The 14,628-nt window shown below is 43.0% G+C and overlaps 1 protein-coding gene across 4 annotated transcripts in view; it reads right to left on the bottom strand.

Moving 5' to 3' along the window:
• Window positions 1-3,316: 3,316 nt before the first annotated feature.
• MAPKBP1 (mitogen-activated protein kinase binding protein 1) overlaps window positions 3,317-14,628 on the bottom strand; it is a 97,411-nt gene continuing 86,099 nt past the window's right edge. For 2 of the 4 annotated variants that reach the window (XM_086462110.1, XM_086462111.1), the window contains 7 exons: window positions 12,995-13,140; window positions 12,343-12,513; window positions 11,378-11,456; window positions 9,511-9,821; window positions 7,812-8,723; window positions 4,453-4,538; window positions 3,317-3,610 (listed from right to left, as the gene is read on the bottom strand). In XM_086462110.1, coding sequence (XP_086318236.1) covers window positions 3,317-3,610; window positions 4,453-4,538; window positions 7,812-8,723; window positions 9,511-9,821; window positions 11,378-11,456; window positions 12,343-12,513; window positions 12,995-13,140 — 1,999 coding nt within the window. Of the gene's footprint in view, window positions 3,611-4,452; window positions 4,539-7,811; window positions 8,724-9,510; window positions 9,822-11,377; window positions 11,462-12,341; window positions 12,514-12,994; window positions 13,141-14,628 lie in introns of all 4 variants that reach the window. The other 2 variants (XM_086462112.1, XM_086462109.1) reach the window with 2 other exon arrangements.

The following is a 14,628-nucleotide window of genomic DNA, read 5'->3' on the forward strand; positions in this document are numbered from 1 at the left end:
CATTGTAACACACTTACGCTCTCTTTGTTCTGTAAACTAGAATTTTTAGGAATATTTCCTACTGCCAGCAATAGGAAGTTAGCAGGGAAGAATCAGTTGGATCAGTCTCAAATTATCAAAAGCAACACCATCTCCTCACCCCTCAGCAACAAACTTGTGGCACCAGCTACTACTCGATTCGCAACATCCAAGCCTTGGGCAAAGAGCTGACGACTTTGCCGTTAAGAAAAAATAGATGCTTAGAGGACAGCAAGCGAAGAAACAAGAGGCCTAATAGGACATATTTAAAAACAACCCCCTTCCAATTCATTCTTCAACTACAGATCACCATCTCAGTCCTAAATCTACTTTCCTGAAGCCTTTCTGTACTATACATTTCACAGGTATTGGCCAAATGGTGTTCCTCAGGCCAAGACCATCTCCACCTCTACTCTGTGTTATTGAGTGTCCTACATATACTATTCTAATTTATTTTAAACTACACAACCATCCTCCAGCTGATGTACTTGCGCGACACCTCTCATACCATCATTCTGATCAGATTTTACCTCTGGTTTCCCATAATGTAGTCGTGACCCCAAGCAAAATCCATTCCAGGAAGCAAAACCCACTCTGATCAGCTTAAAAATCAGATTTGCTTCACATGACTCATTTCCGATGAGCTTTGTTTCATATCTCTATGCCAGCTTCACTGGTTGTTGCTCTTTAACTTAATGGGAATTTCATTCTCACCACTGGCTCTTCCGTATCATCTCTGACCCTTTTTGTCACTACCTCAAAGTTTAATAATAAAATGGAATACAATTGCACAGGGAAGTAATATAAAGGACCCTCAAACCGTTATCGCCAGTACCAAAAGATACCTGGGTTGAAGGGACTGCTATTTTACCTGAGTGTCTTGTGGCCCCAGCACAGCAAGAAATTTCCTGTATACTAGGACATATGTTCACAGTCTGAAAGCGGAGGAATGAATCACCTCAAAAGCAAGCTTGAACCACACTAACTCCATCACAGACCCAGCATGACTGCCATCATACACTCAACTTGCGGCACCTCCAGCACACCTTTTCACTGCAGGAAACTGCCAGAAATTTCCTCTCTGGTTTTCAATTTGCCTTCCTCTGCAAAACCTGTCTGTGCAAGAGAAGCTGCCCATGGGACCGAGCACACCAGCTGATTCAGCACAGTGCAATGCTGAGACACGACTAGAAAATAACACTGTTAAAGTTTCAGTACAAGCCCATAGAAGGAAAGGTTAGCAAGGACACCTGAAACAGGATTAGGCAGATTTAAATTACAAGCAGAAGTAGCTGGAAAGCTGTCAAAGTGCTCCCCATCCTGCCAAGTCCTGAAGCACTCAGCAGTGGTGATCAGTCAGCAAACCTGCTAGGGGGAGAGCGAGAACTGCAGATTATTCATCCCTGGAGTTATTCAGAAGAAACAGGTCATCCTATACCAGTCTGGCCAGCCCAGTAGAAAAAAGGCTGCACTGCAGATCTCCAGTCACAGAAAGACAGGGAAGTCAACAGACCACATTTCCAAGTGCCACAGGGTTTCAAAGAGATGACAGCCAGGACAGTAAAATGAAAGAAAACTGCTTCAAGCCTGTAACCTATGGAACCAAGTGATGCAGTCTGACTGCCTTTGAGTGACTCCCACAGATGCTAGCAGTGTCTCTCCCACCGAAAGGCTGTTGCTTGCATTAGTTTTATAAACTGGGATTACACTGCTCTGCCTTAAAATAAATACAAGCCAGACTGGAGATGGAGGAAGAAATAAAGCATTTTGTGTATCTGTCTCTGTTGTGGAAAGGAGTGGGAGTGAGGGGGAAGGTGCTGAAGAATTTCATTGGTTTGAAATTTTTTTTCTTAGCTTATCTTTGACCAAAGAAATCATCACTGGACAGTTTTAAGCCACAACAAACACAAGTTAGCATGGGCTTAGAGAAGCTCCACAGGGTGAGAAAAGTACTGCACACACACAAATGTAAGAAGGGAAGATTTTCTGTTTCTCAGACCAGAAATTCACAAAAAGCAAAGAGGCTGGGAGCAGGGAGATGGCAGTAACCACATCCCAAACTATCTTGTTTGAAGTTCTTGAGAAACCATTTTCTGTGGGTAGCTGAAATAGCTTTATAAAATGTAAGAGAATCCCAGCTTTCTTGGGATGTAAATACTCTGTTTTCCTGGAAAAGCAAGAAGAAAATATTTTCCCGTCGCAGCGAAATGAACAAATGACATGGATGAGCCATTGCACTGAAGACCTCTCAAATCCAGAGTTACACTGTAAGAGATGGAAACCAGCTTTTCCATGTCACTTCTTAACAAATAAATCATTACCCCAAATTTCCCAGTCATGATAACATCAAAGTCAATACCCAATTTCTAAAATTGAAAGGTGGATGAAACAAACTTCCATATTTGTATCTAAATCCCATTTTTAAAATGTCTGCAGAAAAGCCAGTCTGAGGTATCAACATAACGTCAAATTCCAGGTTTAAAATATCAATACTGAATTCATTAAGTAATCTCCAAAGCATGGTCCAAGGGTTGCAGAGCCTTCCACCAGAGGCAAATGCAGATGAAACACAGTGTGGGGACTGTCTTGAAACAAGAGAAAAGGAGACAGGGTTGTCATGACAACAGTAAGATTACTCCAGGAAACAAAACTAAGGCAGGACAAGAAAGAATAGCAAGACAAGATTTAAGAAGAAAACAGTTCATTAATTGCACAGACACGCCAGCCTGTCTCCCTGTTGAGGGTTTATAATACAGAGATTGTTTCTCGCTGAGATATGGCAAAGGGATTGACAGTTTTTGTTAAAGGACAAAGATCATAGCCACAAACGTGACATAGAGCAACAGTCAGAAAAATAAATTAATAAATAAACCCATAAAAAGTCTGCTTCTTGATTCTCATGAAGCCTTGGAGAGGAAGGGATTGGCTTCCCTTGGACTCCTTTGTTTTTAGTCAGCGGTTCAGAATTTCTTGGATAAACTGGATTTTCTTTGTTTCTTTAGATGCCAAACATCCTGACCCTGGCTATGAAGAAATTTCAAGGCAATTTCTCCAAACTCCTCTTTCAAGACTTTGTCTAGAGACAGGAAGTTGAAGACCATTGGGGAAAAAAATATTAAAATTGTGGCCAGCACATTGCTAAGAATTAGAGCAAGTAGGGGCCTGAGGAAATCAATGTATAAAGGTCTTCCCACCAGCCCTAGACCAGTGTGATCATAGCATCAGTCTGAAGCTCTCTCTGTGGTCCTCTTCTTGGGATTATTTCTGTGTATTCACAAACACCTGAAAGCCACCCCTCTTAGAGTTTTTTGTCCATGCGTCGTTCCACAGCTTGTAGCAATAGCTCTGAGTACTGTTCCAGTAAAGCTAGTGTCTGCTCATCTCCCAGACTCTTGGGACTTGGTAGATTGGCACCACATCCCTCATTCAGTGGGCTAGTGGTATCTTGTGGCTTCGCCAGTACCTCCTTAACCTTTGGAAGCTCTTCAACATCCTTCAGAGAGTCTAATTCTTTCTTCATTGAGGAGAACGTTTCTGTCAGGAGGCCTGCTATTTTATCTTTGTCAGTAGAAGACTCCATATCATTTAACACCTGAAAATAGAGAGGGAAAATTAAAAAAAGGAATGCACTGGGGTTTAGGCAGAGCATGCAAAATCCAGAGGCATTACTGCAATAGGATAGAGATGGGAAACACATTTTTGGGCAGTGTTTCCCTTACATTGGGCCTAAGGAGGTGCTATGTTTCCCAGCTGCAGCTCAGAGCCACCGTCTCCTTTTCTTCCTGTCTGCCAGATGCAGCTGGTCACAGGAACAGAGCAAGGTCAGAGAGTTAATGCAAGCGCTAAGGCCAGAGCTGGAGAGGACCACACGGCAGAAGCTCACTGCAGAAGTCTCAAGCTCATGACAGAAGACTTGACAGATCAGTGCTAGGCAGAGAAACGAAGAGCTGTTACATTGCTCTGCATGTAACTCTGGCCTGGCAGAGAGGGACAGGTGAGTGGCTGCATGTTCCCTCTCACAGCTGGAGTCCCATAGCATCTCACATTTGCTAATCCTTTTCCCAGGCATCAAAGACAGAGAACAGATGGGGATAATAAAACTTAAAGCTCCTATAATATTCCGTATCTCTGAAGCACTGTATAAATATTAACTAATTCCCTAATACTCCTTTGAAAAAGGAGTATACTGTTATCTTCAGTTTACAGATAGACTAAACAGACTGAAAAGTGAATTGATTTGCTCAGTGTACCACAGCAAGCCACTGGAAAATTCAAAAGCTGGAAATCAGGAGCTCCTGCCTCCCCGGATCAAGATTAAGGTGCAGTCAAGTGGACAACCAGGCAGCTGTGTCACTGAACACCCAGCCAAGAGTACACCTTGAGCCAGCAAACACATACACTCCTGTAAGAGAGCCCATGTCTGACGTCACTCACCATGCGGTAGAGATGAATGGCTTTGCGCATGCTGTCCTGGAGCTCAGATACCACGTGCTCACACTGCTCTACACTGATGCACGAATCTGAAGGGGAGGAAAAAATAAAAACCTAAACTAAGGCACAGACACACTCCAATATCTGTGATCTCACAGTTGGGTAAGAAAACATTTTTTTAAATACATATTTGAAAGACCATGCGCACACAATTCTCATGCAACTTTCAGGGCTGGTTTGAGCCAATCATTAAACAGGCAAGTTCTACATGAGCTTTCCTTCATACTACCTAGAGATGCTGCTTGCTTCAAACATGCCTATTTTTCCAGTCTTTAGCCTCTCCAAAGTCAGCAATGGTTTTTCTCAGATTGTACATTTTCGTTAGTGTCCAGGACGGTCACAGATTACCCATGCCATTCTCAATTATAATTAAAGTCAAGTTTGAGTGAAGGCTTCCAGTAGCAAAAGGGACTGATCTGAGGAGCCTCTAATTTAGCCTCCACCTAGTCAGAAAGCTACACACTCCCCCTCATGTATCCTTCTGCACAGTATACAACTAAGTGCTGAGGATGAAGGATTATACTGAATTATTACAGTGTTCTCCAGGGAGGACTGAAGTCCAGAGGAGCGCTGACAAACAAACTCAATCACAACAGAATCACATTTCTGAGCAACCCAGGATATGCACTGCTGATACACTGTAATTCGAAAATGAAAAATAAAAGCAGGCAACTGAGGGACACCATCTTTTGCCTGCCCCCATCAGATATTATCTCCAAAGAATCTGAGTTGAAGGCCTGCAGTGTTATAATAAAATAAACACTTTCATGAGTTAGACATAAACCATGGACAAAGACATACACACACACACAATCTGCAGTTATCCTCAATTTGAAAAGGTCTGGAAAAGGCTATTCAACTTCCTTTAGTTACCTAAAAACAAAACTTGGTCACATTAGCACTATTATTTCTGCAATTCTAAGAACATAATTTCTGAATAGGCTGGAGGGGACCTCAGCTAATTTTATGAATACATCTAGATGATGTATAAAGAAATACAGCCAGAAAAACATCTATCTATACATAAACAAACACATCTAGAATAAAAAAGGGGCATGAACAAATCCTTCCATCTGCATTTTTGGTTCCCGAGTCACTCAACCTTGCAGAGTTTGAGCACAGTGGGCTTCAGTACAGTTCGATTCTTGCCTTTTTTTTTTTTTTTCCTGTCCCCCTTCTCCCCTCTTTTTGTTTTAAACCCAGTTGTTTCTTCTCATGATCGTTTCTGGATTTCTCCTCTGATCATGCTTTTTATGCTGGTCTCCAGCTCTGTGAGCTGCCAGCCTGGAGAAAGGTCACAAACATAACATAAATGAGTAACAGGCATTTTCTGCCTCTTGGGTGTGTGGAGCAGAGCTTTTCAGAAACCACAGAGAATATTAAACAGCAACAGTATTAAACACATCTATAGCATTTTAACTGTAGATGTCAAAATGCTTTAACAAGAACAATTAAGTCTCTTTATCTGCAGCTGTTATACAGGCAGGAAAATGGAAGGACAGAAAAATTAAGTGGAAACCCAAAGTCGCAGAACAGGTCTCTGTCAACCCTACAGTTCTAATCTGAACTGCCACACTATGATCCACAGAAGGCACAGTAAATTGTTCACAGCAATAGCCAACTTTGATCTAAACAGCTTTCCCAGCATCTACCACTAAAAATTTGAGGAAACTTAGCCTGCAAGAAGCTGAAGGCTGACAGCTGTCTGCTGAGGCAAAAAAAAAAAAAATGGGGCAAAAAAAAAAAAAAAATGTAGCTTGATTCCCAAGACTAGAAGAAAAAACTCAGCCTAAAGCACACAGACACCTGGACTGTTACTCCTTTGCCGTACAATGTGATTGCACAGCTCCAGGCTGCATCTGCTGTTGGAGGAAACCTCACCCTGTGGGGGTAGGGTCTGAAAGTTTCAGGCGCACTTGCTGTTCTACAGAGCAGCTATGGTCTAAGAACAGCAGGTCCCTCAGACAAACTACCACATTTCCTGTTTTACATAAGAGTGCTTCAATCTTAGGGCGTTTGATCCCTCTAGAAATGCAGAAAGAAAAATAACAGTGCATCGAAAACAGATTATCCCTCTGCAACGCTTCAGTGCAAAAATACTGCTCTTAACCATTGTGATGAATGGTGGAACAGCCTGGTGGCACAAAAAGTAATTGAACAGAGGATTACAGAGGTGTCCCTTCTCAAATATGAATAAGAACAACATAGCAAAAGGGATTAAAAACTGTACACTGTATAGCCCCCTGAAGGTACAAGGTATCAGTGCAGTGGTTAACAGCCAGCTTCCTACTGCACGACTCAGCTAAGTATTTCAGGAAGGTCTATTTCCTTTCAGGTTGTGACACATAAGAAAAACCCCTGGAGGGGTTTTAGTCCCGCAGCACATGCTGCGGGACTAAACTGTGTCTTCTTTGTCACTGGAGGTTTTCCTGCCTTCAAGGGCAGGATTTTTGCTTCAGTTTGAAGTTACTTGCTACGTTCCATTTTTGAAGTACCTTAAACCAGGGCCTGTAACAGATACAAAAGCTGTTTTCAGCAGGTAAAACAGTTTCCCACCTCGTACCTTTTTCTCCAAACTAAATATAATTCAAAAATTAATCCATGTTCTTTATGCTCAAACCCAAAAGCTAGGCCTGCACATGCATTGCATACCCAGTTTGCAGATGCCCTTAAAGTGGAGTTATAGCAGCACAGAGACCTTCTCACTCTCACAGGTGGCTACAGCAAGGAACTCACCTTGGTCAAGCCTTATTTCATGAGAAATAAACATATGCAAACACTTCTGGACCCTGCACACTTGCACATTAATAAAGTAAAAGCCTGAGCTGCCTGGCATAACTTCCCTGTCACTATTATCTGTGCTTGCTAGGTTCAGCTAGCACATGTTGGCCTGTACCTTCATCTGCTGGTCAGACACGCTCTGAGAAGGGCACAGGGATGTTACCTGCACACTCATGGGGATTCCCAGCACGTCAGCGTTTAGCATTGAACAGAAAGAGGTTTGAGCCCCTACAGGTAACATAAGACTAAAAACACGAGCATTCTGAGGTCTGCAAAACACTCAGCTAAAAAGGACCTAAAAAGACATAAGACCCAGAGGAAATGGAAATTAAAGACTGAGAAAAAGATGTCAGGTTGAAGAAGTGTCTCACCATTGAGGGGATGGCTTATGGAACGAGACAGGTGCAGACAGGACGAGACAGGCCAGAAGCTGGACGTAAAGAAATGTGATGGGATCGTGAGGCGGTTCACAAAGACAGGAGACAGAAGGGGGAAGATAAGAGATGGGTATCCATGCACACCTGAGACCTGTGCCAAGGCAGTTATAGATGTAGGAGACCTCGGCCTGATTGGGTCTAGTGGGCAAAGTCCAGGTTGGTTGTCTAGCACACAGGCGATGCCGGTGATCCTCTCCCTGCACCTGGGCAGCGTACCCTCAGGAGACCTTAAGTGCTGGCCCTCTGACAACTCCCTCAGTTTTGGATTAGTGACCTCTGGCTCATCCTGGCAACCTGTCCTTGAGACTGGACTGTCCACTGGGCTCTCCTTAGGAAGTCCTGTTAGGATCTCTCTACTGGGAACCAGAGACCCAGCAGTTTGATTCTCCTTTTTGGAGGTTCGGACTTCAGGAAAAGAGGGTTTCTTTTTACAGGCCCCAGAAGGTGACTGTGGTGACTGTGGCTCAAGCAGGGTTTTTGTTTTGGTAGTGGGTGAGAAGGAGGCCAGCGTGGGTCTATCAGGCAATGGCTTGGGAATGTCAAGAATCAGATGTGCTCGGTTTGATGATGCCAACTTGCTGTGGAAGGACTTGGGAGACAAGCAGTTTACAACTGGCTGAAGTGCTGGCTTCACCGGAACATTTTCTTTCACTGGTAGCTTAATCTTCTCACCATCTGCTGTGGAACTAAACTGTGTCTTCTCTGCCACTGGAGGGCTACTCCTCCCATCAGTCAACATTTCGGTGGAGTAACCAAGGTACAGATTCTCCCCTACAGATATGCTCCTTGACATCTTAGCCCGGAAGCTGGTTGTGGGGTTCATGTAGGATTTTGGTTTTGCAGCCCTGACATCTTTGGCCAGCAGAGCACCAGATCCATCCATCTTCAACACACTGGCTGATAACACCCTGCAATTGTTAGGTCTGGGATCCTTCTCCACCACTAAAAGAGTCTGAGGACGCTGCTTGGCAGAGGATATCACTCCAGGACCCTTATCTGTGAAAATTAAACAGACAAACATACCAAAAATAGACAAGAGCCTGCAGTGAATTCCAAAATCGGAAAGAAACAGAGCTGCTCCAGCCTATGTGCCTCAGCTCAGCCCCTGGGTGAGGTGTACAGAACCACTACTTCAGGTTAATATCACCAAGCCTCAACAGTTTGCTTTTTCGCCCATTCCCTCATCCTGCTCACACACTGCTGCTTACCTGACGAGGGAGATTTGTTGTTAAAGTGTATGGCCAGAAGACCTCAGACCACTGTGACCATTAACTGAGAGGCCAGAGGAAGCAGGCAAAAACTCATATATGATGTTGCAGTGATAAGGTTTGGGTTTTTTTAAACAAACTGAGTGCTTATTGATGGTTCATGAGATGATTGTTTCAAAAATGGAGTTCTTTCACACAGAGGGCATGGATACAGTAAACACCCTGTTACTGTCTCCTCCTACCCTCTTTCTCTCCTCCCCACCCTGGGGAGCTTCAATCTTGGCCTGGAGCAACCACCCACAGCAAGAAAGAATTTCTTTGCAAATAGTGCATTACACCCTTGGCATTGCTTCTCCCACAGCTGCCGGACAAATATCAGAGACTGATAATCAGGAGACCAGCATCTGCATTACAAATTAAAAATGTTTTCCCTTGACAGGCTAAGACTTAGAAGACATGCAAAGCCTTCGGCTCAGAATGTAGAAAGACATAAGCTTAATTTAAACCTCTACTCAAGCTCAAATCTCCCCATTTCATTCTTGGGTTTATACCATCATTCCAACCTGTGTCCTTACCCTCATGAACGAGGTCATGAACTGACTGTGCCTTTCTCATCACTGCATTCACAGGGCCTTCTGGAAATGATGCAACAACCCGTCCAGGAGCCATACCAACTCTGCTGGCCTCCAAAGCTGATCTGCGTTTTTTCTGGACATAAACGGCCTGATTTGAAGTTATACTTTCCAGGAGCTGGCTGTTCTCCGATGCATCACCAGGATGGCTGCTGCCATTTTTCAACAGGTCTGGCATAAACCGATTGGTCTGGGTTGGCGGCTCGATGGGCTTTGAATCCAGTATCAGATTTGATGAAGAAAGTGACAATCGTCTGGAGAACACGATAAAGAAATCCCAGTTAAAACAAGTAAATATGTTGCCCTGCACAAACAGGCACACGCATTAAGCCAGTTTCTCTGGGATAAAGAGCCCTTCCCTGGATTGTTTTTAAGTCAAAACTGCCCTAGGCCGTTACCAGTTCATTCTACTTATCCCTGGAAGCACTGGTCTTCAGGCATTTGACCTTAGGCAGCACGATCACAAATAGCATTGGGTCACTGTTTCCAGGGAGGATACTGTAAAAGGTGAAGGCAAAAGAGAAGGAAAAATCCCAGGCAGAGGGAAGACTGGGCAAAGTCAGGTCAGGTCTTTTCTCTCAGCTCACCTTACCAACAATGAAATCTTTTCAATTCTAAGATACCCTAGTTAAAGTAATTATACTTTCCTAACATCACAAAAGCATAATTACTAGGAAAGCTGGTCAGTATGATCAAAAGGAAAGCCTAATTTCCTCTTCTCTCCATTTCAGACAAGCAGTGGGCTTACCTTGGAAAAGAGGCAACTTTCAACTGGTTGGTATGTTTGAATAGCTGAACAGATTAAAAGCCCAGAGGTTTTCATAACCTAAAACTACTTCTCCTGTTACATCTCTAGAGCCCCAGTGACTTCCTTCCCTCATCATTGCAACTCTCCAGAAGCTTACACAATAGCTATCTACTGGCTTTCTTCCCAAACACACAGTCCCAACATGAGACGGACTAAGAGGCACTCCTGACAGCAGCAACAGCAGCTGAATACAGCAATGACAAAAGGATTTCCCTAACGTGGAGAATCTAGACACAGCTGGTGAACCACAGAAGATGTACCCAAATCTGCTCTCCTATACAAGGAAACTAATTTGAGCTGAGATTTCAGGTTGCCATTTTAGAGGAATACAGGAGCACTTGTTTGGTTTTAAACATTATAAACCCAAATCAACAAAAGCATTTATCCCATTTTTTGTTTGGTTGGGGTTTTTTTTGTTGTTTCTTACTTTGTTTTGTTGGGACTTTTTTTTAAACACAAGGGAAACAGCTTGGAGAGGCCTTTCGGGGTGCTTTAAGGTTGAGGGTTTTTTTGGAAGAGTAATATCCCCATGCGGCTTTGTATGAGACACCAAAGCACCCTGTGAAGGCGCACAACTAAGAAACAAAGCTGAGTGAGAAAGGACTGTAAAACAAAGGAAAAGTTGACAAGCCTACTTTCATTGTCCAAGCTGAATGAAATGCAAAAGAATAAACAGAGCACAACCAATGAAGAGTAAATTAGATGATTAGCAATTCCTCCAACTTAATCAATCAAGGCATTAATCATGAAACAATTAAGCACATTGTTGAAAGAGGAAAAAGAACAAGAAGAAACACAACAGCTGAAGTGACACAGGATGGCCTGCCCAAACCACAAGGGTCTGCAAGCAACCTGTCAGGTGCTCTGTTAATGCTTTGCTGTGCCTAAGCACACCAAGACCAGAAGTTTGCTCAACTATTTTGACTCAGAGTCTAGCACGAAACCTACTCACCCTAGTAAAAAACAAACAGACAGAAATGCTCAAAACAAGCAGAGCCATACCTGAGAGCCGGGGACTGGGAAAGAAAGCGAGAGGAAATGCTGAGGTTTTCAGTTCTTTCCAGATTCCTACAAGAGCCACCTAAAAATTTTGGTTAAAGGGGAGAGAAAAAGTGAGCAATTTAGTTACAGAACACACATTCTGACACACGCAATTTCTTATCACAGAGACTATCAAATCTTCCCCCATATCCAAGGGGATTTTTTGAGTGAAAACCACAGAAAATTAAATAATTTCATTGCTTTTGCCTTTTCTGTTCTACTTAAGATTATTCTGCCTTAAACTGCTTCTCTCCCTAAGGGTACGTCTCCTCCTTTTTCGCTTCCCTTTGTGTCCTATCTTGCCTGTAGGACTGTAAGGCACTGGCATCAAGAAGAAAACAAACCAATCAAAGGAGGAAAAAAAAAAGAAAAAAAAGGAAAAAAAGAAGAAAACAAACAGCTCACATAGATACTGCTGCCTGCAGCCATTATCAATTCTAAAAAGATACGCTTTATTCTGGAGTTGGTCGATAAAGACTAACCAGCTCCTTTGCCACTCTGATGTCTCCTCTTATTCCCTCCCTCCACCCAGCATTTCAGCCTTTTCTTTTGTGACATTTGTTATACCTTAATATACCACTAGAGGCCACTACATGTCACCTATGGGGGGGGCGAACACACAGTTAATACCTTCATACACAACACGAAAAACTAGTCCGGGAACGAGCGAACGGCTCTTCAGGATTCCAGGGACAATACTTAAACCAAACTGACAAAGACCCCAATCTCATCCACACAAATTTACACACAGACCGATGGAGTTAACAGATGTCGTTCTTCTTTAGGCCTCTCCCCAGTTTTGCCCCCTCATACACAACCTTTCCCCACTCCCGAAAGCCCAGCAGAACTTGTAGCCTGGTTTGATTTATACAGGGGACAAATTTGGAGTGACCTCAGAAAGCCCCCCACCGAGCAGAGAGCTGTACCTTTTCCATCAGCACTGCCCAGGGTCCCAAAATGCTGCTTGAGGAACTTTTCCTGATCGGGTGTCTGGGGGATTTCTCCCTCCGGCATGCTAGTACCCACATCCTCCTCTCCTTCCTCTCCCTCCAGGTCTGAGATGCCATCCACACTTAGGGGCTCAGTGCTTTCAGAATCTGCAAAAAGGGAAAAAAAAACAATGCTGTAATAGCATAATCACAGTAACATTATCCAGGTTAAAAAAACTATCTGTCAAAGATGCCAAATTGAACCTACAATGTTAAAGCAAAAGTTGGTCAGCATGAAGCGCAATTCTCTAATCTACCATATCCCACAAACAGCATAGCCTCTGAGATAATCAATACTAAGCCTGCCTCCTTACCTAGCAAGGTAAAAGCCAAAGGTGCACAAGGAAATTGCACTTTAACCAACTCCTGCTTCTACAGCGGCTTCACTGAAGTGCCTGTTCAAACGCCTGAATCTTTACAGCAATACTAGCAAGACTAGTAGGAGTGTGACCTCACTTCAGCTCATGAAGAGGATCAAGTATTAGAGATCAGGATAACAATTCATAAACATGGCACAGAACCACCCCAGCAAGTTTCTGCAGTGTTCCACATCACTTACAAACACATTTTAAATGTCTTTGCATCTCACCTTCATTCGGATGGTCTGGGCTGGACAGACGACTGCTGCTGTAATCTACAGAGCAGGCACTGTCAGGACTGTGTTTGTCTGGACATCCATTACTGTGATAACCTCTACTTAACTTCCCATGGGGCAATGCTTTTACCTGGAACTCACTACAAGAGAGACAGGAAAGATACAGCACTAGAAGAGATATTTGTTTTACACGTAAAGAAGCACATTCTAACTTTAATATGGCTTACCTGTGTTAGTAACACCTCTAATTACAAAAGTAAGGCTTTAAAGAGAAAAAGAAGTTGATTTCTCTCATCATTATACAGTATATTTTTTGCATTTCATTAAGCTTGGACAGTGAAGTCTCAAGGGGACTGTCTGACTTTCTGGGCATTGTCAGTTCCCTGTGATTACCAGGCACCAGCACAGCACTGCCCTGGCTCGATTTCCAGCACAGGTGAGGAACAAATGTAGAGCTCTATGTAATGAAAAAGGGACTAAAACCAGGCCTGTATCTGCATGATAGAAACTCCAGTTTGCCATAGATCTGAGCCCTAATATACTGTTTTTTCCATGTTTATGACCTGCTTCTTTGAGCAACTTCTGTGTTGCAAAATAGAGAAGATTCTGGGTTTGAGCAAGACTAATTTACTGAAGAACATCGTACAAAAATACAGTATCGTAGGTCAGGATTCTCAATTTCTGATGTGATTTCACGAGTCTTATTTTGTCAAATGACACCAGCAATGTTCTTTTGCCTGATGCCCGAGGACTTCAGTTTTCCACTTTATGAAATACTTTGGTTTCAGATGTATTCCAATGCAAGGCAGGATGCAGAAGTCACTCAACAGAACTGAATGGCAATTACTCCTGGAAGCTTGCAAACTCTGTATATTTTGAGATATGTTCAGTCTGTATCCAACATCACCAGAGGGCCTGCCTTTCTTACATGATGGAGCAGCACATGAGTCTGCTTTGTCCAAATGTTATCATAATAAAATTAAAAATGTAAATAAAGAGAAACTGGGAGAAACCTAGCAGCTTCAACTACAAAATCTCGGCACGTACTCCTGCATGAAAGCCTGTCTAAAGCTATCAGCCCACTCTTTGTAACAGAGCAGGAGGAGACAGAGGAAATTAAACAGCTATTAGCATCAGGTTAAAATGTGACGGGAAGAACAAAATTCAGGGAAGGAAAAAACATGGAGCACAGAGTGAAACACAAAATTAAGTGAAGTAGAACTGAAACAGAAGAAACAGCAGAGGAAGAAAAAAGGTCTCCACTGTCTCCAGTGCCCTTTTCAATTCCATCTCTCTCATGCAAGACACTTTATTTCCCACAAAAGGGCCATCACATACTACATTTGTTAAATTCTTGCCCAATTAGCTTTGAAATTGTCATAAATAATACTGCCCTGTCATTTCTCCTGGGCAGACATTTCACTGCCATGTATACGTCACTGTTGGGTGGTTTTACAGCTTCCAAGTTTTCCCTTGCTTATTTCAATCCAGATAAGGGAGAAAGCAAAAAAGGCTGCTCCCAAGTTGTTTATTCAAAAAAAAAAAAAAACAAATTTGGAGGGGGCTGCTAATGTGCAGTTTCCTCAGAGGAAAGATTATTTTAATGGTGCCTCCTTAGTTTCAGATTT

This window comes from Leptosomus discolor, chromosome 3 (assembly GCF_034619465.1).
Source record: "Leptosomus discolor isolate bLepDis1 chromosome 3, bLepDis1.hap2, whole genome shotgun sequence".
NCBI lineage: Eukaryota > Metazoa > Chordata > Aves > Leptosomiformes > Leptosomidae > Leptosomus > Leptosomus discolor.